Below are 20,405 nucleotides of genomic sequence, written 5' to 3' on the forward strand. Positions count from 1 at the left end.
TCTGGAAAGGTCTTGGGCATCACCATCACATTTCCAACAGTGCATTCATGGATGGCTTGTGGGGAGACCGTGTGCACCACGTACTTCTTTATGCCCTTAAGGGTTTATTAGAAGCACAAGACTCTTTTTCTTGGGTTTAAGGAGGCTGTTTGTGGATTTGCAGGGTTTAGGTGTAGGGCTGGAGGATCTGGGTGCAAAATTTCAGACATCAGAAAGATTTCTCTTGTTTTCCTGACCAGCATGACTCCTGTTGTCTTTCCCAGTCCCGCATCCTCACGTCCCTTTTTCTCTCCTCCTCCTTCCAGACATGGAATGTGCAGATGTGCCTTTATTAACCCCCAGCAGCAAAGAAATGATGTCTCAGGCTTTGAAAGCCACCTTCAGTGGGTTTGCCAAAGAGCAGCAGCGCCTGGGGATCCCCAAAGGTAAGATTTGGCTTCCTAGGGAGCAGCTGTGGTAGCCACAGAGAGCGTGTCCTCCTGCCCACCTGCTCTTCTGCACAGCTCATGGTTCTCTTCAGGTGGTATTGCCTTGTTTTCTTGGCAGCTTCAGCTGGCAAAATGGGAATGTAGAGGCAAAACCACTTGCAGGCTACATCTGTCTGACAATCTGAGCCCATGTGTCCTGCTGACTTCTGCTGGGTCACTGCTCTTGCAGCTCTGGGGACCTGCCTCTTTGGGGGCAGCTCCAGACCTCCTATTTTTAAGTCATCTCCACTGGATGGAGAAGCAGCAAGAACCCTTCACCAGAGGCTGGTGGCAGGGAGAAGCCAAGAAAAATGGAGAAATGAATGGGAGAAGAGGTCAGAGAACTGGTGGGATAGTTAAAAGTCCCAAACAAATCCCAAACTTACCCCTTGTATGACATTTATGTGCAAATCTGACCGATCCCAACTGCAGGTGTGGTGTCCCCCACCACGTTTTATCCTTGTGGCAGTGGGATAATGGGACCATCCGTGGGATGAGGCTGTTCAAGTGCAGTGCAGCTGTTTGTGCCCTGTTTTCCTGGGGCTGTGGCTTGTGGTTGCTCATTAATGGATGTCTTCTTCTCCCCCCCTCCTTGGTGCAGATCCCCAGCAGTGGACGGAGACGCACGTGCGGGACTGGGTGATGTGGGCGGTGAACGAGTTCAGCTTGAAGGAGGTGGACTTCCAAAAGTTCTGCATGAATGGAGCTGCCCTCTGTGCCCTGGGCAAGGAGTGCTTCCTGGAGCTAGCTCCTGACTTTGTGGGAGATATCCTTTGGGAACACCTGGAGATCTTGCAGAAAGGTGAGTCCTGGAGTCTCTGGGGTGAACGGCTCACGCTCTCCCCTCCAGCCTGATTTTGGGCCTTTCCAAAGACCTTTCCAAAGGTGTTCCCTTTTTAGGCTTTAATCCCACTTAAAAGCAGCTTTCAAAGCCCAACTTTCCAGCAGGGTTTCCAGCGGTAGTGGGCAAAGCAAATCCTGGCACTGCTTGAAAGAGGAAGGGTGTTTGCAGGGACCTGCGGTGGGGTGGGACACGGGTGGGATTTTCCAGAGCATTCTTGTCAGCTCATTCAGCTCCTGTTGTGAATTTTACTGCTTCCTCCAGCAGAACAGGGTACAAAGAACACCACCAAAATCCCACCCTCACTTCCCAGTTGGGGTTTGGAAGCTGCTTTGCTTTGCTTCGTGCCCCAAAAGGTGTCGTGGCACTTATATTAAGAGTGGCTGTGTCTCCCCCAGAAGAAACCATCTCTGCCAGTCCTCACCTGACAGCATTCAAGGGGGTTGATTTTCATGGACTGGGGTCACCCACATCGATTTGGGGTGTTGCTTTTCACAGTGGCCCAGCAACACCTAGCCTGGGATGGCTTCTAAAGAGCGGGTGAGGAGCTCAACACCTTTAACAGAGCCACAGGCAGGAGCAGCAGCAAATCTGGGCTCCTCCTCTAGCTCCTTTTTCCTCAGAGCTCTTTGCTTTCCTGGAATATCCCCTGTGCTGTCATACTGAGCCCGAGTGCTTGTCAGCAGGCCTGTGCTGGAGGGAGGAAGGGGAGGGGGAGCAAAGTTCTGCCTTCCAGGAAACCATCGACGAATGGACGTTAATTGCTGATTACTAATTTTAACCCCTACCTGTGGTTTGCAGAAGGTAAACATGGCTCTTCCCAGGCCCTGTGTGCTGTTTTTCCCCTCCTCGCCTCCCTATCTGTTCTGTTCTGCTCGTTTGGCATCATTTTTATTGAGTGCTTGTATCAACAGCCAGCAGCTAAACCAAACAGAGCAGAAGGTTGTGGTCAGTCCGGTTCCTCCGTGCTCTGAGCCACTGCTCCTGACACAGCTTTGCCTCCTGGCAGCCTTCTTCTTTGGGCTGGAGAGGGCTGCCATGTGCTGCAGGTATTGATGGAGGTCTCAGAGCTGGGTTGGCTTCTGCCTGCCTCTTCCCCAAGGCACAGAGGTGAACTTGGTGCTGTAGTTTCAGAGCTGAGTAGGGATCTTGTTTCCTTCTGGCATTGACACACGTGGGTGTTAGCTGCAAGGTGGGGTCTCTTCTCCCAAGGAAAAATCAACAGGACAAGAGGAAATGGCCTCAGGTTGTACCAGAGGAGGTTGAGGTTGGAGCTGAGGAACAATTTCTTCCCCTGGAGGGTTGCCCAGGGCTGTGCCAGGCTGCCCAGGGCAGTGGTGGAGTCCCCACCCCTGGAGGGGTTTCCAAGCCGTGGAGATGTGGGGTGAGGGACATGGTTTGGTGGGTGCCCCAGCAGTTCTGGGGCAATGGTTGGACTCCATAATCTTGAAGGTCTCTTCCAAGCAAAACGATTTGATGGTTGTATGATGCTGCAGTCAGGAGGGTGCAAAAGGCCCGAGACAGAGAGGAGCTGGAAATCTTTGGGCCTGCTGCAGCTTTTCATCCAAAAAGAGGAAAAGAGAAAGAATGAAGCTGAGTTTCTTTGTCTGAGCTCTGTTTGTGTAGCCCTGGGAACTGAGAAGTCTCCCTTCTTTGTTGTTTTCCTGGTGACATTGTCACTTCTTGCATAAACTGGGCCTTAGCTTCTCTGGTGGGTTCTTAACACGTTTCCCAGAAGGGCAATATGTGTGAAGTATTTGGAGAGTAGCTAAAAAGAGCTTCCAAGAAATAACCAGCCTCACCCCAAGCGCTCGTTTCTGTTCGCTGTAAGTCATGGGACTCGTGTTACTGGTAGAACATCTCCAAACCCCTGACAAGATCTGGGACCTGTTGTGCTGGTACAAACAGAACGTGCAAAACTGTCCCTGCCACATCTCTCCCCGTGCAAGAGAATCACAGGCTGGTTTGGGTTGGAAGGGACCTTTCAAGCTCATCTGGTCTGCAGAGAGCAGGGACACCTGCAACTAGAGCAGGTTGCTCAGAGCCCTGTCATAGAATCAATATGGTTGGAAAGAACCTCTAGGATCATCAAGTCCAACCTTCATCCCAACATCTCCCCAACCACTAGAACCCATCCAACCCAACCATGAAGTTGTCTCCACTTGGCAGCTGTGGACGTGAAGCATGAAGAGATCAAGGTTTCCCCAGCCTCAACCATGGAGTCAGGGTCCAACTTTCTCATCCCTATCTCCTCCACCTTCTCCAGCCACCGACCATGAAGTTTGGTTGTCTCCACTGTGCAGCTGGAGACGTGAAGCATGAAGAGATCAAAGTTTCCCCAGCCTCAACCATGGAGTCAGGGTCCAACTTTCTCATCCCTATCTCCTCCACCTTCTCCAGCCACCCACCATCATCCCGTGAGGGTGTTGATGATGCTGGGAGCGGCGGTAACCCCCCCGAGTGTTTGGCTTTGGTTGTGGAGCTGTGAGGGTGGGCACCAGGTCACGCTGGGACAGGCTGTGACCTTGGTGTCCCTCCATCTAAGATGCCTCCCTTGTGAGCACTCTGGGAGTGACTCATGGACCACAGCCTCGGCGTTCAAAACCGGCAGCAGATGGGCGACTTTTCCCTGCATGGATTTGGGTATTTTCAGGCATCTTTTCTTTTTTTTATTCCCCCAAATTTCTTCCTAAAATAACCTCTTCGGTTACCAGCAGTCAGCAGTGCCCTCCAGTTGACTGTAAGCAGAGCTGAAGGTTGCTCTCTTGCTCTGTGGTCACCCACCCTGCCCCTTGGCAGACACCGTGGGGAGAGGAGAAGAGCGTTTCTCATTAGGGCTCTCTGTTTGCTCAAACTCTCCTTTTGTTAGGGAATATTTTCCACCCTGCAATCCCCAGGAGAGAGGGCCAAAATTAGGCTCTTTGCAAGCGAAACGTGCGTTATCTTCGCTCCTCTGGAGCCTCAGCAGAAATAAACAGAACTCAAGAGCTGGTTGTGTGGGTTTTATTTTGGTTACCCTCCCGCAAAGAAAATAAAATCTGCCCTGCTGGTATCTCTGCCCACATACCGTGCTGGAAAGGGGAAGGTGTTCATGGAAAAACTGGTCAGGGTGGGAGCAGCAGGGCTGTTACGTGGGAAAGCCAAGCCCAGCAGTTCCAAAAAGCTCAAAAAAAACCCCCATGGAACATGGAGAATCTGTGTTTTCATGTGCTCCTCCTGGTGGAGTCCCCATCCCTGGAAGGGTTTCCAAGCCGTGGAGATGTGGTGCTGAGGGATGTGGTTTTGGGGTGGATTTGGCAGTGAGGGGTCAACAGTTGGGCTCAACAATCTTCAAGGTCCTTCCAACCCAACCAATTCTATGATTCCTCAGTGAATTATCCCTCTAGAGAGGCTGAAATTTTGTGTACTGCCCATATAGACACTGTGGAATGTATCAGGAGCTGGGTGGTGGACACTGTGAGAAAGCTTTTCAGGGCATGGGATCCTCTGCCCCCATCAGGTGTGAGGTAAAAGGTGCTGTGTAGGCTGGGAAGTAGCATTAATTTGGGGTTGTAGGAGCTGGTTTTGGTATGTTACCCACTCACTTGCACACACCTACTGCTGGGCTAAAAATAGGGACTTCAGGAAAACAACTGTCCTTGTACAGTGGTTTTATTTTCACGAGCTCACATGTGTGAGTGTGAGAAGCAATCCTCAAGAGAGTGAAAGATGACAAAAATCAAGGCAAGCAAGGAAATGATGCAACTGGTATTTTGGAACCACCTGGAGCCTCTGCTTGAGAAAGTTGTTGGTGTTGTCTTTGGGTTTGTTTTGTTTCAGTTGGGGCCAAAGGAACCCAAGTTCTCCACCAAGCCCTTGTTTTGGTGGGATTGCAGCTCCTATCTCGTTGCTCTTCCTCTGACTGCCCCAGCTGAACCCAGAGAGGAGGATTTTAGGAAGTTCAGACCTCTCTGTGTTACAGCAAGTCTTGCAAAGCGTGATCTGCCCGTGGACATGTGACATTTCCTTCCTTTCCTCTTTGCAGAAGAGGTAAAACCATACCCAGCAAATGGAGTGAACACGACCTACCCAGAGTCCCGCTATACTTCAGACTACTTCATTAGTAAGTCTCAATTAATCAGTCTCACTCTGGGGCTTCCAGGCATGAAAGTGCCACCTATTTATTTAGAAGCCTACTGTGGTTTTTGGTGCCATCATCTGACTTTGCCAGCGACTCTTTGCTCGAAGCTGTAGCTCAGCAGACCTAAAAAACAACCTCAACACTCCACAACATTGGGAAATTTAAAAATCTTATTAAAAAAAGGGAAGGGATGGGGGAAGAAAGCTTGATTTTGGATTGGGAGGTAGGAGCCTAGCAAGGAAGGGGCTGAGTCATCGGTCTGGACTCCTGCACTTTCTGTTGCCATTGGTTTGGAGATGTTCTTGAAGGGCATTTGGAACCTGTGATGTACTTGATGAACCAGCAAAAAAACCCAACTGGGATTCCAGGCTCTGTGAGGCCAGTGAGGAGGGGTGACTGTGGAAGTGGTTCATCTACTACAGTCATCAATGAAACTTCCTTGCCTGGTATCTTCTTTACTGAGACTACACTTTTCATGATTTTTCCATTTTTTTTTCCCACTAGCAGCTTGCTTGAGAGGAGTTAGTGATGCACATGGATGATGGTTGAGGATGTCATCCTCCATCACCATCTCTCTGTAGCTTTTAGAAGCCACACTCAAAGTCAGTGCCCAGTCGTGGCAGGTATTTCATATCCTAGGCAGTCTCCTCTTGCACTGCAGACCCCAAACCTCACTGTGCTGTGGGAGATGGGATGCTGGAGGAGCCGGGCAGGAGAGCTCTGGGTTCTTTGAGCTGTTGAGGTTTGCTCCTGCTTACTGACCCTCCCTGTTCTGCTGACAGGTTATGGCATCGAGCACGCCCAGTGCGTGCCCCCCTCCGAGTTCTCCGAGCCCAGCTTCATCACAGAGTCCTACCAGACCCTCCACCCCATCAGCTCAGAAGAGCTCCTGTCCCTCAAGTATGAGAATGACTATCCCTCAGTGATCCTGCGTGACCCAGGGCAGACAGACTCCCTGCAGACAGACTACTTCACCATCAAGCAGGAGGTCGTCACGCCAGACAACATGTGCATGGGACGTACCAGTCGAGGTAAAATCAGTGAAATCTCCCAGGGTTTTCCTTGGCTTCCTCCTGTTCCACCTTGATCCACGTAGGTGCTGCCCTCCCTCCCCTAGGAGACAGCATTTGGGGGCATCAGGGTGCCAGTAACAAAGCCACGTGTCTGAGGGGGTTGAACTTCCCAGGTGGGTTCTCCATCTCCTTGCTCCTTCTCTCCATGGCTAACATGATGAAGGGCTTTGCTCTGCTCTCCTGGCACTCTGTTTTTACATCATCTCCTTTTCTGGCTCTGGACTTTGATGACAAACTGGATGTTGAAACAGGCTTTAATGTTATTCAGGAGGACATGGCTGTGTGGTTGTATAAATCCCATTTTCCTAGGAGACCAGGCCACAAATCCTTCACGAGTTCTCCTCAGGAATTGCCATCCGAGGCTCTGAAGGGTTTTACACTTGATGATTCAAAGTCTTCCTCTGTTATCCCCGTTGATTTTGATGCCTGCCTGCTTGTGAGAAGCTGTTCTGATGAACCCAAGCCCTTTTTTGGTTTGATGAAACCAAATCCAAGCTTTGTTAGGAGGTGCAGATGTCATGGGTTGAGCCAGCAGCAGAGCTGAAGGACCCCCTAACTCCTTGTGCTACAGCTCTGCTTCCCCAAAGAATTACAGGTACCTGAGTCCTGTTTGAGGTGATGGGATTTAAACACCTGAACACTTTGGAGGATTTAAGCCCAAATGCCTTTTCAATTAACATTATTAAATTCTGAACACATGGGGCCCAGATGCTTAACTTTATAATTACATGGCTTAATGCAAGGCTGAGGATCTGGCTCACAGGATATATTCAAAGCCAAAATTTCAAAGCTCAAAGGCACTTACAAAGGGGTGTCATTATCTCCTGATTCCAGGTAGGGAACTTGAGGCTCAGGGCAGAGATCTGACCTGCCTTCCATCGTGCCCTGAATAGAACCCAGGTGTCCACATGCCTAAAATTCATTATAGGAACATGTTGCTGGGAGCCAGGTTTGATGTTGAACATTTAAACCCATTCACTCAGCAAGGAGAGGTGAGGATTTGGTGGCTCCCTGTGGATGCTGGAGCCCCTCTGCAGGTCTGCATCCCATCCGTGCTGCTCAGTGGAGGCCATCTGAAGTTTCTCCTTCTTTTTCTGAGCTGGGTTGGGCAATGACAGGGAAGTTGTTGTTGTTTTATTACCTCTGCTTCTTCTGCTGGCTGAATGTTAATGGGAGAGAGGTGACTTGGAGGATACAGGGAGTCAGAAGGGCAGCACTGTTATAATTTTAGGTGAGCTCCTTCTCTTTCTGGGGTTGTTTTCTGTCTGTCTTTCATCAGCGTCTTTCCCTTTTCTTGACCTTTTCTTTAACATAGGTGATTTCATAATAATCCTCATCGACATGCAATGATTCAGGCAGGCTTTTGCAATTCTACCTTGAGCCTGTGCTCACTGGCAAGCCCAAAAAGGCTCCAGGGGAGGGAAGAAACAGCCTAGAATTAGTAACCAAGGGCCCCTGGTGTGAGCAAACACTTGCACGGACTGATTGCAGCTGGAGAAATGCAACAGGCTGTGGCTGGGCTGACACCAACTCTGCATTTCAGCCACGTAGAGGGGCCTTTGGGTGGCATTAACCCTCCCAGAGTGGCACAAGGAAGCCTTCATATAAAGCAGAGGCCAGTTTGTTTATATTTACCTACCTCTTTACCTTCCACTGTTATGCTAAGGTGAGTCTGCTGTGAAGCCAAGAGCTTCAAGTTCAGGCTGAAGGTTTTTTTTCCAGCCAGTTGCCTTTTGTCTTTCCCTGTGTGGACTTGAGGAGTTAATTCTGTGCTCCCCTGGGAGTTGTTTCACTTTGCCTTATCAGCGAGGGCGTCCGGTTGGAAAGTGCAGCTGCCAAACTCTTCAGGAGTTGCTCCTGAGTAGGTGCAAGGCATGATTTTTTCCAGAGGCTCCTATTTAGGTGAATTTTCAATGAAATGACCCAAGTCATGTGTCTGGCAGGTCTTTAATTCCTTTTCTAAAGGAGCTGGTGCTTCTCAGGGAAGTGGTTATGCCAATTAATGAACGTGCACCAAGCAAATCTTCATTTCCCCCTTGCAGGATTCAGGAAGTGATTGAAGTGTGTTCTGTGAAATTCTCAAACAAAGACCAAAAAAAACCCTAAAACCCAAAAATGAATTGGAATATTACCCAACAGAATCAAGCCAATGGATTCAAGTGCTTCTGGAGCAGCAATCAGGGCAGAGCCCACGGTAGTGGAGTCTTTTTTCCAGCAAGTGCTCTTCAAACTACAACACAACAAATATTTGGGGGAGCGTTGCCAGCATCTTTCCACGTTCCTGTTCCCCTGGGATCTGCTTGCTGAGCCCAAGCTGCGGGTAGCTCTGCCAATGGAAATTTCTCCAGGAGCTCTTGCACAATCCCAGCAGCTGTTTTTAGCCTGGTTTGGGAAATTAGTGAACTTGAATGATCCTGTTACGCTCTTAGTTTGTCAGTAAAGAGGTTGAGCAATCGGCAGCATAGATCAGAGAGAGACATTTCAGTTGGTTCTTCAGATCCTTTTTTCTCTCTCTGTTTCAACTACAGAGGGTATAGTTCTGTTGTTGGGTGTAAACCAGCTAGACCACTGCTGAGGATCTGGCCTCTCACGTTCTGGTCTTCACTAAAAATACCCCAGAGAGCAGCTTTGATACAACCCAGCTGGGCTCACCCTACCAGCACTGGAAAAAGAGCTTGTTTGAGCTCTCAGCCCTTTGCTCTCCTCCTCCATCAAATCTGCTGCTGTTTGGGGACCTAGAGGGGGGGGAGGGAGGCTGCTTGTAACATCTGGCAATAAAAGGTCACTGTATAGTTTTGCAGGAAACATCAGAAGTAGAGAAGCTGGGTGTCCAGTGCCCCTGAATATACCTGAGCAGCACTGACATAGGGCTGGCAGAGGTAATAGGGGGTTTCTTGGAGACCCATATCTTCCAGCAGCAAGAGGTCCTGGCACCCCAGCTGAGCCTTGACTATCTGTCTGAAGTGGATTATTTCTCTGCCGTTGCACTTTTGAAACAGAGGATCATTTCCAGTTAGCCCCAGGCATCAGGATTTGGAGTTTTCCCCCTGCCTCTGCCTTCCTTAGCAGCCAGAACTCCTCCGGGGCTCGATAGCCCTGCTCTGAGTTGCAAAGACAGGTATCCCAGTTTGAGGCCATCCTGTTGAGTTTATTTGGAGATGGGGCGTGGTGGGCAGGCCAAACACCCTTCTCCTGGCCGTGGGGAGCTCCAGCCTCCCCTTGCTGCCCAGCCACCCTTCACCCACCCACCCTTCTTTCTCTCCAGGTAAACTGGGTGGCCAGGATTCCTTTGAGAGCATCGAGAGCTACGACAGCTGCGACAGGCTGACACAGTCCTGGAGCAGCCAGTCCTCCTTCCAGAGCCTCCAGCGTGTCCCTTCCTACGACAGCTTTGACTCAGAGGACTACCCTGCTGCCCTGCCCAACCACAAGCCCAAGGGCACCTTCAAGGACTATGTTCGAGATCGGGCTGATATGAACAAGGACAAACCTGTCATCCCTGCTGCTGCCCTCGCTGGCTACACAGGTAGGGCCATGCTCCTCAGGAGACCTGCTTTCTGCTGGGTGTTTTGGGCTGAGCCTCTCTGTCCGTGGAGGGCAGAGCTTCTGAGGTCTCTGGGTGTCCAACGTTGCTGGTCTGTGAGCGAGGGTTTGGGGTCAGAGACAAGTCTGACAGCTTGCAGCCCTCCATGTCCTTCAAGCATGGGTGTTCCAGAGCTCAGGGAGGATGTAGGACCTGGCTGAGCTCAGGGCATGGGGTGCCTTGTGTTTTCACTCAGCTTGGGTTGGGTGGGAACTGGTGTCTGGGTTGTGTTGCTGAGAACACAAGGTAGCAGGGAGCCTGTGTCTCACCCTCTGACACTTGTGTGTTGGCCACTTGCCTGTGGTTTCCCCCTTGCAGCAGGAGCAGCTGTGTTTCCAGCACTGCTGTGTGTGAAGTGATCTCTTCTTCAGCCCTTGGTTTTGCTCTTTACCTTGGTGAGAGGCAGGGAGGGGATGGTGCCAGAGCAGACCCGAATATTTTCCATTCCCTGCCCTGGGAGAGATGAGAAGGTGATAGGGCATGGAAACTCCAGCTTTTTATATGACAACCCTCCAGCAATCTGGCATCTCATGGAGGAGAAGCCTGGTGGGATGGGACTTCCAGCTAAAACTGAGATAATCCTTTCCAGTCCTTCTGTGCCATGGCTTTTCCTTGTACTCTAAGTCAAACTCGCAGGGCAGCCTCCTGCCAGTTCCCTTTTCCCTTGTACATTCTGATCCCTCCTGCCCCAGCTGGTAGCAGCTGTGGAGGAGCCAAGTGGTGGAAATAGTTTTGTGCAGATAAAGATCATCAAAAGGTTCAGAGCAGATCCTGAGGTGCCACTGTCCCTGAAATCTCCTCCCACGCAGGGCTCAGCTCAGGGCTGATACTGAGGGGTTTTTTTTTTTTTGGGAGGGGGGCCGTGTAGAGATGCAGAGAGGAGGAGAGGTGCAGAGATAATTTTAGGAGCTATGTGTAAAAAAGGAAGTGGTTTGTTGCTATAGCTTTAGTTAGAAAGAAAGCTCAGCCCTGCCTGCTGAATGAGCCTGTTTTGACCAAGTCTACCCAAAAGAAAAGGGTGTTCTGCTATCCCTGAATGGGTTTTGCCCCAGGGGATGTGGTGGGGAGAGGTGTGAGTGGTAGGAGGGGCTGTGACCCAGGACACAGTCCTCCACCTTCCTAAGAAAAGAGACCAGTGAGCACGACTTGTCATTTTTATTCCTATTTCCCCCTGCTAACACCTTTCACCACAGCCCGTGGGAGCCTTTTGGGTACCCAGGAGCATTGGCTGCATTGTCACAGCTGTGGAAACTGAGGCACGGAGGCACTGGCATGACTTGGAGCTTTATTTTCCAAGCTGGCTGTTTGCTGGAGCTCCTGGAAAAGAGCCTCCCTGGAGATGTTCCCTCTGCCAGCGAGGAGCCCGGGTCGGCGCCTGGATCCAGAGTTTGGCCAAGGAATTTTAGCACCCCAAAGAGTCTCCCAGAGATGTCCTCTGTCCCTTTTTGAAGCCTGTCGACCCCTCAGCACCTGGAATTTTGTGGGCAAAGGGAACAAGGCAAAGCTGGGTGGCTGGGACAGCAGGTGACAGTGAGAGCAAGGGAGGAGACGTTGCAGGACGAGCTGCAGAACGGAGCACCCTCCAAACTGCTTTCTATTAGTGTCTTTCTGCACCAAAAATAACCCAGCCTGGCCACCAAGAAGTGCTGGACCTCTTGGGCCAGCTGAGCCAAGGGGTGTGAGGACTCTGAGGCAGAACTCCCAAGTTCTTCTTTTATTTTTGCATTGCTCTACATGACTTTTACTTTACTGGGGGGAGGAAGTGCTGTCTAGCATCGAGAGCAGAGGAACTTCAAGTCTGGGCTCTGCAGCTCTGGGGAGGAGCCTCCAGATGAGCAGAGCAGGGGATTACCAGCCCAGGGTCCCAAGTGGCCATGACCCCTCCTTTCCCTTTCTCCTTCAGCTGATGCCTTCAGCCCACCTCCACCAGCACCCAACGGTCCCGCCGTGGCGTGCGCCTCGTCGAGCTGGAACCCTGAAGCCTTTCAGAGCTCACCAATATTGTTGGGGTTTTGTTAGCAGGGCCCTGTTTTTGCTGGTGGCCCCGGGGAGGTGGCACGGGGCTTTATCACAGCGGTGGCAGATCTCTGATGGTATCTGCCCTAGGCCATGCATGCTCTGGTGAGAAGGTGCATTTGGGCGGAAGCTCCGGTTGCGTTTGATGTGTTCTTCACCCCAGCTCCGAGCAGCTTTTCAGAGCTGTGTTATCTGCCCCCACATCTTGACCTAATTTAACAAGTTGCCATGGTTGCTCAGATAGAAGTTGATGCAATTTTCTTATCTTTTTTTTTTTTTTTTTGAAGGAGAAATGTAACTGCTCAGGAGTTGCTGAACTTTTCGGAGTTGCAGGGAGGGACACCTCCCATTTTGGGGCCAGCTCTCTCAAAGCTTGGCCAGTCTTACAGAAAGCAAGAGTTTCTTTTTTTTTTACTTTGTTTTTATCCATTAAATTCAGATATAAGGAAGAAATTCTAGATATCAGGAAGAAAATTTTGGTAGTGAGCCCCTGGCCCAGCTCGCTGCCCCATCCCTGGAACCATCCCAGGGGAGGTTGGATGGAGCTCTGAGCAACCTGCTCTAGCTGCAGATGTCCCTGCTCCCTGCAGGGGGTTGGATGAGATTAGTTTGAAAGGTCTCTTCAACCCAAACCAGTCTGTGATTCTGTGGTTCTATGAAATGGAGGCATGTGGTGTGTCAGGATGTGTCTTCTCTGCAGGGAGATGTGCTGAGCTTGGCTCAGCTGAAGCTCCACGTGTGGGCAGGTGGCTCGTGCTAGGTATGTGCTGGCACATGGGCACAGTTCCCTCCAAACCTGAGCCCAGAGGGGCTAAACTGAGCTCAGCCTGGGCTCTGTGCCACCCACAGCCCTGCCTGCAGCTGTGCCATGGCTGGATCCTGCAAGCCACTGCCTCTGAGGGCTACCATGGCCACCAGCATCCTTCAGGAGACTTGATGCCACATGGATAAATCGTAGGATTAGGAACATTGAGTCCACGTGTTCCCCCAGCACTGCCAGGTCCCCACTGCCCCGTGTCCCTCACCCCACATCTCCACAGGTTGGGAACCCCTCCAGGGGTGGGGACTCCACCACTGCCCTGGGCAACCCTTAAGGGCAAGAAATTGTTCCTCAGGGCCAACCTCAACCTCCCCCTGGGGCAACTGGAGGTTGTTTCTTCTTGTCTTATCACTTGTTCTTTGGAAGCAGAGCCCGACCCCCCCCTGGCTCCAGGCTCCTGTCAGGAGCTGTGCAGAGCCAGGAGGTCTCCCCTGAGCCTCCTTTGCTCCAGGCTCAGCACCCCCAGCTCCCTCAGCTGCTCCTCCCCACACTTGGGCTCCAGACCCTTCCCCAGCAGCTTCCTTGCCCTTCTCTGGCCATTCTCCAGCAAATGTGGATGGTCTGTAGCAGAGCAGAGAGCAGAGGGCAGGGGGTGACCACACTGATCTTTGGCCTTTCTGCCCTATATTCATTTTTCTGCTGTGACCTCTTTGTGCTGCTGTCCTCCTGGTGATGCAGGTCCAGCAGAGCTTCAGACCCTCCCCCTGACCCCGTGGTTGGTGGTAGCTGAACTGTTTTCATCTCTCCTTCAGCTCCCCAAAGCACCTGTGTGGGTTTGTGGGGCTGAGCTGTGGGGGGGTGTTTGTAGGACCTCTGGGGCTTTCCATCCCCCCTCTGCCCTGGCCCTGGGGCTGCCACGTGCTGAGCTGCAGCTCCAGGAGCAGAGCAGAGCAGAGTGAGCCCCCCTGTGCTCCAGGGCCAACAGGAGGCACACCCCAAACTGTGAGCCCTCAGCTGCAAGGTTGGCTTTGCTTCTGTGCTGCCCTCCTCCCTTAGGGCACCTGGTTATGAAGCTGTTGGTGACTTTATAGGCAGTCTCAGCACCTAAAGAGTTAATTCCCCCTGCCCCAGTGATATCAGCCTGACCCCAGTGTCTCTCCTGGACAGATTGATGCTATCTTTGTTATCACACTGCAGGGACCAGCCCCCTCTCACAGATGCTATCATTTGGCCCTCACTGCCAGCCCAGTTTGCCCACCCAGACCTGTCCAGCTCGTCTGCAGCACAGAGCCTGGAGCCCTTGAGAATCCTTGAGAAGAGGAGAGCCCTTCTCCTCTTCTTCTTGCCTGTGCTGCTGGCCTGAAGATTCCAGCAGCAGGCTCCCCAGATGGGCTGTGGTCATCAGCATTCAAAAATCCACCAGCAGCTCCCTGCCCAGCCCCTCTCCCACCATGGTGTGGTGGTCATGGAATCACAGGATGGTTTGGGTGGGAAGGGACCCTTCAAGGGCATCTGGTCCAACCACTGCACTGAGCAGGGTGCTCAGAGCCTTGGCCAACCTCCCCTGCCCCTGGGATGGTTCAAGGGATGGGACAGCCACCACCTCTCTGGGCAACCTGGGGCAGGTTCTCACCACCCTCAGCATCAAAATTTCTTCCTTCTCTCTAGTTTAAATCTCCCTCTTTTAGTTTAAACCCCTCCCTCTTTGTCCTGTCAGGACAGGACCTGGTAAAAGCCTGTCCCCAGCTTTCTGATAGGTCCCTTCAAGTCCTGAAAGGCCTCAGGAAGATCTCCCTGGAGCCTTCTCCAGGCTGAGCAACCCCAATCTCTCCTGCTGGCCTCCCAGCAGAGTTGTTCCACCACTCCCATCATCTCTGTGGCCCCTTCTAGCCCCTCTCCAGCAGGTCCCTGTCTCTGCTGAGGCCTCCAGAGCTGCCCCAGCACTGCAGGGGGGTGTGTGTGTCTCAGTTTTATCTTGTGTCAGGGGAATTTGGAGATGCAATCAGCTGCCCCAGGACCCAGCAGCAGCACAACAGCACCTCTCTAATGCAGGGGATGGTCTTAGCTCTCTTTTTCTGGGTCATACCCTTTCCTTGCCCACGAAGGGTGATGCCAAGTGGCACCACCCAGTGGACCTTGCCTATTTTCAGCCTCTGGTGCAGGGCTGCATGAGCTCCCCGGGGTGTGGGGCTCGAGGGTGGGTGCCAGGGTTGGTTTGGTGGCTCCTGCTCCACCTGCCAGACGTGTGCAGACAGTGAAATGAGCCCCACGCAACGCTGCCCAGCCGTGACAGCACCTCTGCCCTCCCCAGAGCTGCTGCAGCCCCAGCACTGGCTTCTCAGCAGCCTGCAGCACCTGGGGCTTGGCCTCTCCTTCCAGCCAGCAGCTGGAGCACTTTGCAGCAGCTCTTGGCCTGCAGGGCCAGCTTCAGGGAGAGATGTGGTGCTCGTGGAAGCCCTTGTGCTTTGCCAGATGGCTCTGGAGTGAGACCAGTCCTCCCAGCATGGTCTTCCTCAAAACAAGGGGTGCATCAGGAGAGCAGAACTGGTCCAGAGCAGTCCACCTGGCTGCTCTTCTTCTAGGCTCCAAGGACTGCTCCTTGTGGCCTTCTGAAGGGAGCCTACAAAAAAGCTGGGGAGGGACTTTTGCCAAGGGCTTGTAGAGGTAGGATGAGGGGTAATGGCTTCAAATTGCAAGAGGGGAGGTTTGGATTAGATGTATGGAAGAAGTTCCTCACTCTGAGGGTGGTGAGACCCTGGCACAGGTTGCCCAGGGAAGCTGTGGATGAAGCATCCACAACTGGAGATGTTCAAGAGCAGGTTGAACGGGGCTTGGAGAAACCTGCTGTAGTGGGAGGTGTCCCTGCCCATGGCAGGGTGATCTTGAAGATCCCTTCCAACCCAACCCAACCAAGGTGATCTTGAAGGTCCCTTCCAACCCACCCCACTCTGTGACTCTCTCAGTGTGGCCCTGTTTTGGAGACGTTGCTATGCCCAGTTGTTTTGTTGGGGTGGAACCACAAACCACAGAGTGAGCAGCAGAGGTGAGCAGCTTGCCTGCCTTTTTTTCATCTTCTTGTCTTGTTTGAAAGAAGGAAAACAAAACAGAGGCCGTTGAGAGGGGTGGGGGTGTGAAACGGTCGAGAGGGAGAGGGGGGGGGTGAGGTGGTTTGGGCTGTGCCTGCCTTGGAGCTGGGTGCAGTTCTGCCCCACAGCTGGGTGCTACCACCAGCACCGTGCTGGTGAAAGTGGCCGTTGGGGGTGTTTTGGTTTCAGAGCCCTCCCGAGCTGCAAGAAAGCAGGGGAGGGACTTTCTGACAAGGGCTTGTAGTGATAGGGTGAACGTTGTGTTTGTTTGATGATTCAAAATGGAAGAGGGGAGATTTAGATGAGAAATGAGGAAGAAGTTCCTCACTGTGAGGGTGGTGAGACCCTGGCCCAGGTTGCCCAGGGAAGCTGTGGATGTTCCATCCCTGGAGATGCTCAAGAGCAGATTGGATGGGACTTGGAGCAACCTGCTCTAGTGGGAATTGTCCCTACCCATGACAGAACTAGGTGACCTTTAAGGTCCCTTCCAACCCAAACCATTCAAGCTGAGACCAAGGGAGGATGACCCAGGGCTGATGTGGCACCGAACCCTTTGCTGTGGGGCCACGGGTGGAAAGCCTGGTGCTGAGGAGGCACCTCTGGAGCAGCCACACATCCCCCAGCTGAGGAGACATACTTTCCCCCTGACGACAGAGCATTCCTGTGGTGTGACAGTCCCTGTTCCAGTGCCACCAAGGCCAGACAGGGCCCCCATTGTGGGGCCAGGGGTGGACGAGCCCCTCCGGCGGGCGCTATTCTTAGCGCCGGAGGTCACGGTGGGGTGGGAGGACATCCCACCACCCCTCTGAGACCTCTCCTTGTCTTCTGCAGACCAGGGGGCTGCCCCCGCTCCTCAGCCAGCCTCTGGGAAGCCCTTGGATGTGTGTGTGGCCATAAAAGGTGGCTTGTGTCCCTCCCCCCCACGCTTGGGGCCGTGTCCAGAAGATGCGGTGCAAGGACGCTCTAGCGGTGGTTGGGTTTTGGAGAGAACAACAGGTCGTGTGCTGGGATACTCTTGGCCTGAGGGGAGTCAGTCCAGCTCGTACCACGAAGGGATGTGGCCCAGGCATCACGCTGGGGATTTCCAGTCCCATCCAGGGACGAGTGGAAGGGCTGGAGCAGAAGGGATTGGAAAACGGGCGCTGCGCCCAGCTCCGGCGGGGGTGGAGGTTTGGGGTGTGCAGACAAGCCTGGCAGCTTCCTGCTTGCCCCGAGAGCTTCGGGGACGTGATGTCAGGCTGGGGGTGGCATCTCTGCATGAGTCAAAGGTCACCTTCAAATCCTTTTGGGCACTGAGGAGACTAACCCCCTGCTCCTCACAGGGCTGCAGAGTGGGCAGGAGCAGCTCTGTTGTGATGGTGGCCCTCTGAGGGCTTGCTACTCATGTCCTGCCCCACCAGGTGACGTGGGGACCTCCAGCCCCCTGAGCTTTTCCCCTTCCCTCCCTTCCCTGCTCTCGGGTGGGTGCTGGGCTTTGGTTCCTGCCCCGCTGGCGTGTCAGAGAGGTGCCCCAGCAGCACATCTGCAGGGCCTCCTTCTGGCAGGGCGTGTGTTTAGAGGAGCTGAGACATGCCTTGAGCCCTGCTGTAAACACATTCTTCACCTAATTGCTTGTCCAGCACAGCAGAATTTGGGGTTTTACGCGCGTCCCGCAGGCAGCTGGGAATAGACCTTGGGAATCCCTGTTCTGAAGGTGACACCTCTTCCCTTAGCATCCCAAAATACTCCGTGCAGCAGCAGGAGCCCTACCTCACTTGCTGGGGAAGAGGGTGAGAAGCTGCTGGGTTTCCTGACACCTCTCCATGCCAGCTGGCAGCCCGAGTGGGCACCGAGTGAGATCTGCACCGACCGGGGTTAATCCTGCTTGAACCTCGAAAGGCTCCTGCAGAACCAGGGTGACCCAGGGGGATTTTGAGAGGGGTTTGCTTGTCTGAGAACCTGGTGCCTGGGTGGTGGGTTTCCATCTGTTGTAATTTGGGGGAAGGAAAAGGAAAGAAGTCCTTGTTGGGCAGGAGGGGATCAATGTGAGATGATGAATCTCGTCCTGCCCCTCGGGCTCTGCCAGCCTGGCTTGGTGTTGGATGCTCCCTGGATGTGTGTAGAGAATTGGTGTAAAGTCAGGTGGGCCAAGAGAAGCAGCCCCCCTGGGAGTTCACCCCGTGGAGGACCTCAAGCAGCCAAAATAACCTTTTTGCCTGACGTTTTCTCTGTGATTAGAGCTTGCTGCCGTAAGCAGGTCTAAGCTTGGAGATGCTTTGGCATTTCAAGCCAAGGGTTTGGCTCTTCTCTGTCGGATGACAGGCAAAGGTGTCATCTGAATTTTCTTCCTCATTCTGGCAAGGATAACCCAACTCCATCCCCATTGGAGAGCGTGGTTGTGGCGTGAAGATCTTGGCAAGCTCCTGCTGAGGACGGCGGGCTGGAGCCTTTCCCTGCAGAGTGTCATCTCCTCCTTTAGAAGCAGAGAGATGCTGTGAGCTCCCTGCCTTTGGCTCTGCGATGAACCCCAGGCCTCCAAACCCCTGGAGCAGTTCCTGAAGGATATCAGGAGGGAAACAATGTGGGGAGGGCTGGATGGGGCAGAGCGATTCCCTTGTCCCAGAGCCAACTTTCTCATTTCCTCCTCCCCGGCAGCTCTGGAGTCATTGAAAACCTCGTGGAATTGGGGGAACAACCCTCTCCTTCCTTGGCAGGTTGTCCTGCAGACAGGCTTCATTGTCATCCCAGCAAACAGGCTCTTCTCCAGCCCTTTGAGGACATAACTCTTGGTTTTTTTCAACTTTCCCTGCTTGAAGCTTGTGCTCATTGCTGTCAGCGGGCGGATTTACCCCAGCCCGACGTCCTAATCCAGCCCGAGCAATTCTTTGGGTGATAAATCATTTCCTCTAAGCTCTGGCTCTGTTTATTATTAGGAGTATTGTCATTCTTCTGACTGGTGAATTATTCCAAGGTGCCTTTAAACCCTGGCAAAACCTCTCCTGAAAAACACGTTGCCCAGAGCTAAGTGCAATATTTTGGGTGCGGCCGCGTTTGGAAATTGCTCATCAAAGAGATTTTTTTTTTTCTGGGGCTCGAGGGCTCCTCCCCTACCTTTGACTGAGAGGAAAGCACAAAGAAGAGATAAGGATTTCGAAATCACTCTGTGTATCACCATTCATCCAGCCAAAACCGGGCTGAGGAGCCTAAGGCTCTCCGTGGGGAGCTGCAGGTTAGACGTGTCTAGCTCTGGACCCCCAGGCAAACTGCTGGTGGCCAAAATTAGCACCCAGGAGAAGCTGATGTGATGATGGTGATGGTGATGTTGTAAGGAGAGGCTGAATGTAGGTGGTGCAAGATGCTGGTGCCCCTCAGGCTGGGTTAGGGGAGCCAGCAGCCACAGGGAGGTTTGCTCAAGCACCATGCCAAGCCCATGATGGGGAGATCCACCAGCTCCAACCCTCCCCTGGCTGAGCTCTGCGAGCCAGCGTGGCCCATTCCTGCAGCAACACGCCCTGGAAAGAGGCCAAAGAATTTTCATACCTGGGTGTCCCCCCTTCCCTCCCCAACCCTTTATCTGGGTAAACAGCAAAGGAGCAAAGAGTCAAGGTCGGGAAGCAGGAGTCTGCTGGAGTTCACACAGTGGCCAGCAGCTTTTTTGGCACGGAGGGAACCGTGGGGATCTTGTGCCAAGACAATGACTCCTCTGCTCTTTTGGGTGCCAGAAAAATAATCCTATTTATGTAACTCCAAGTAAAGCACTCCAGCACATGAATATTCAACTCTTGCTGCAAATAGGAAACCCTTTTACCTGAGGGATTGAACTCCTGAGCTGGCATCTCAGCCCAGATCTTGCCCTGTGGCTGCTCAGGGGTTTTTTTTAATAGTAGAAGGTTGTTTTTTTCCCCAGTGAGCACTGTTGGCATGTGATTTTTTTTCCTCCTCTGGGACAGAAGGGGCTGTGCTTCTCCTGGTGTTAATATCTCCTCTTTCCTTTGTCTTTCTAGGCAGTGGACCCATCCAGCTGTGGCAATTACTGCTGGAACTTCTCACTGACAAGTCCTGTCAGTCCTTCATCAGCTGGACAGGCGACGGCTGGGAATTCAAACTGTCCGACCCAGATGAGGTAGATTGCCCTGGAATTAAGCTTGCACCCCAAAAGCTGCTGAAATATTGACGTGGAGAGTCCTCCTCTCCTCCCTTCGGGGCTGAGATTTGGGTGGTTCTGGTCTTGTAGGGGAAAAACAATGAATTGGAGCCCAGGTGAAAAGTGGTTCAAAGTTGGGCTGCAGTAATACCTTCAGAAGCAGTACTTGGTGTCCAAAGTGGGGGGGAAATAGCTGAAAACACCACAGAGAGAGATGCAGAGCCAGAGGTCTTCTAATAGGATGTGTATGGCTGAGAGAGGGGACTCCCCACCCATTTTGGGGAGCAAATGGGACATTTGTTCCCTTCCCTTCTCTGAGTTTTGTATCATAGACTC

The 20,405-nt window shown here is 52.7% G+C and overlaps 1 protein-coding gene across 1 annotated transcript; it reads left to right on the plus strand.

Moving 5' to 3' along the window:
* Positions 1-292: 292 nt before the first annotated feature.
* ETS1 (v-ets avian erythroblastosis virus E26 oncogene homolog 1) lies at positions 293-20,048 on the plus strand (the record flags this gene model as incomplete). Its single annotated transcript, XM_008935704.1, has 6 exons — positions 293-425; positions 1,069-1,269; positions 5,333-5,410; positions 6,211-6,459; positions 9,767-10,027; positions 19,930-20,048. Coding segments are annotated over exons 1-6 (1,026 nt in total), but the record flags the coding sequence as incomplete, so codon positions are not given.
* Between the last annotated feature and the right edge of the window lie 357 nt (positions 20,049-20,405).

Source organism: Merops nubicus, unplaced genomic scaffold (genome assembly GCF_000691845.1).
Source record: "Merops nubicus isolate BGI_N331 unplaced genomic scaffold, ASM69184v1 scaffold10672, whole genome shotgun sequence".
Lineage (NCBI taxonomy): Eukaryota > Metazoa > Chordata > Aves > Coraciiformes > Meropidae > Merops > Merops nubicus.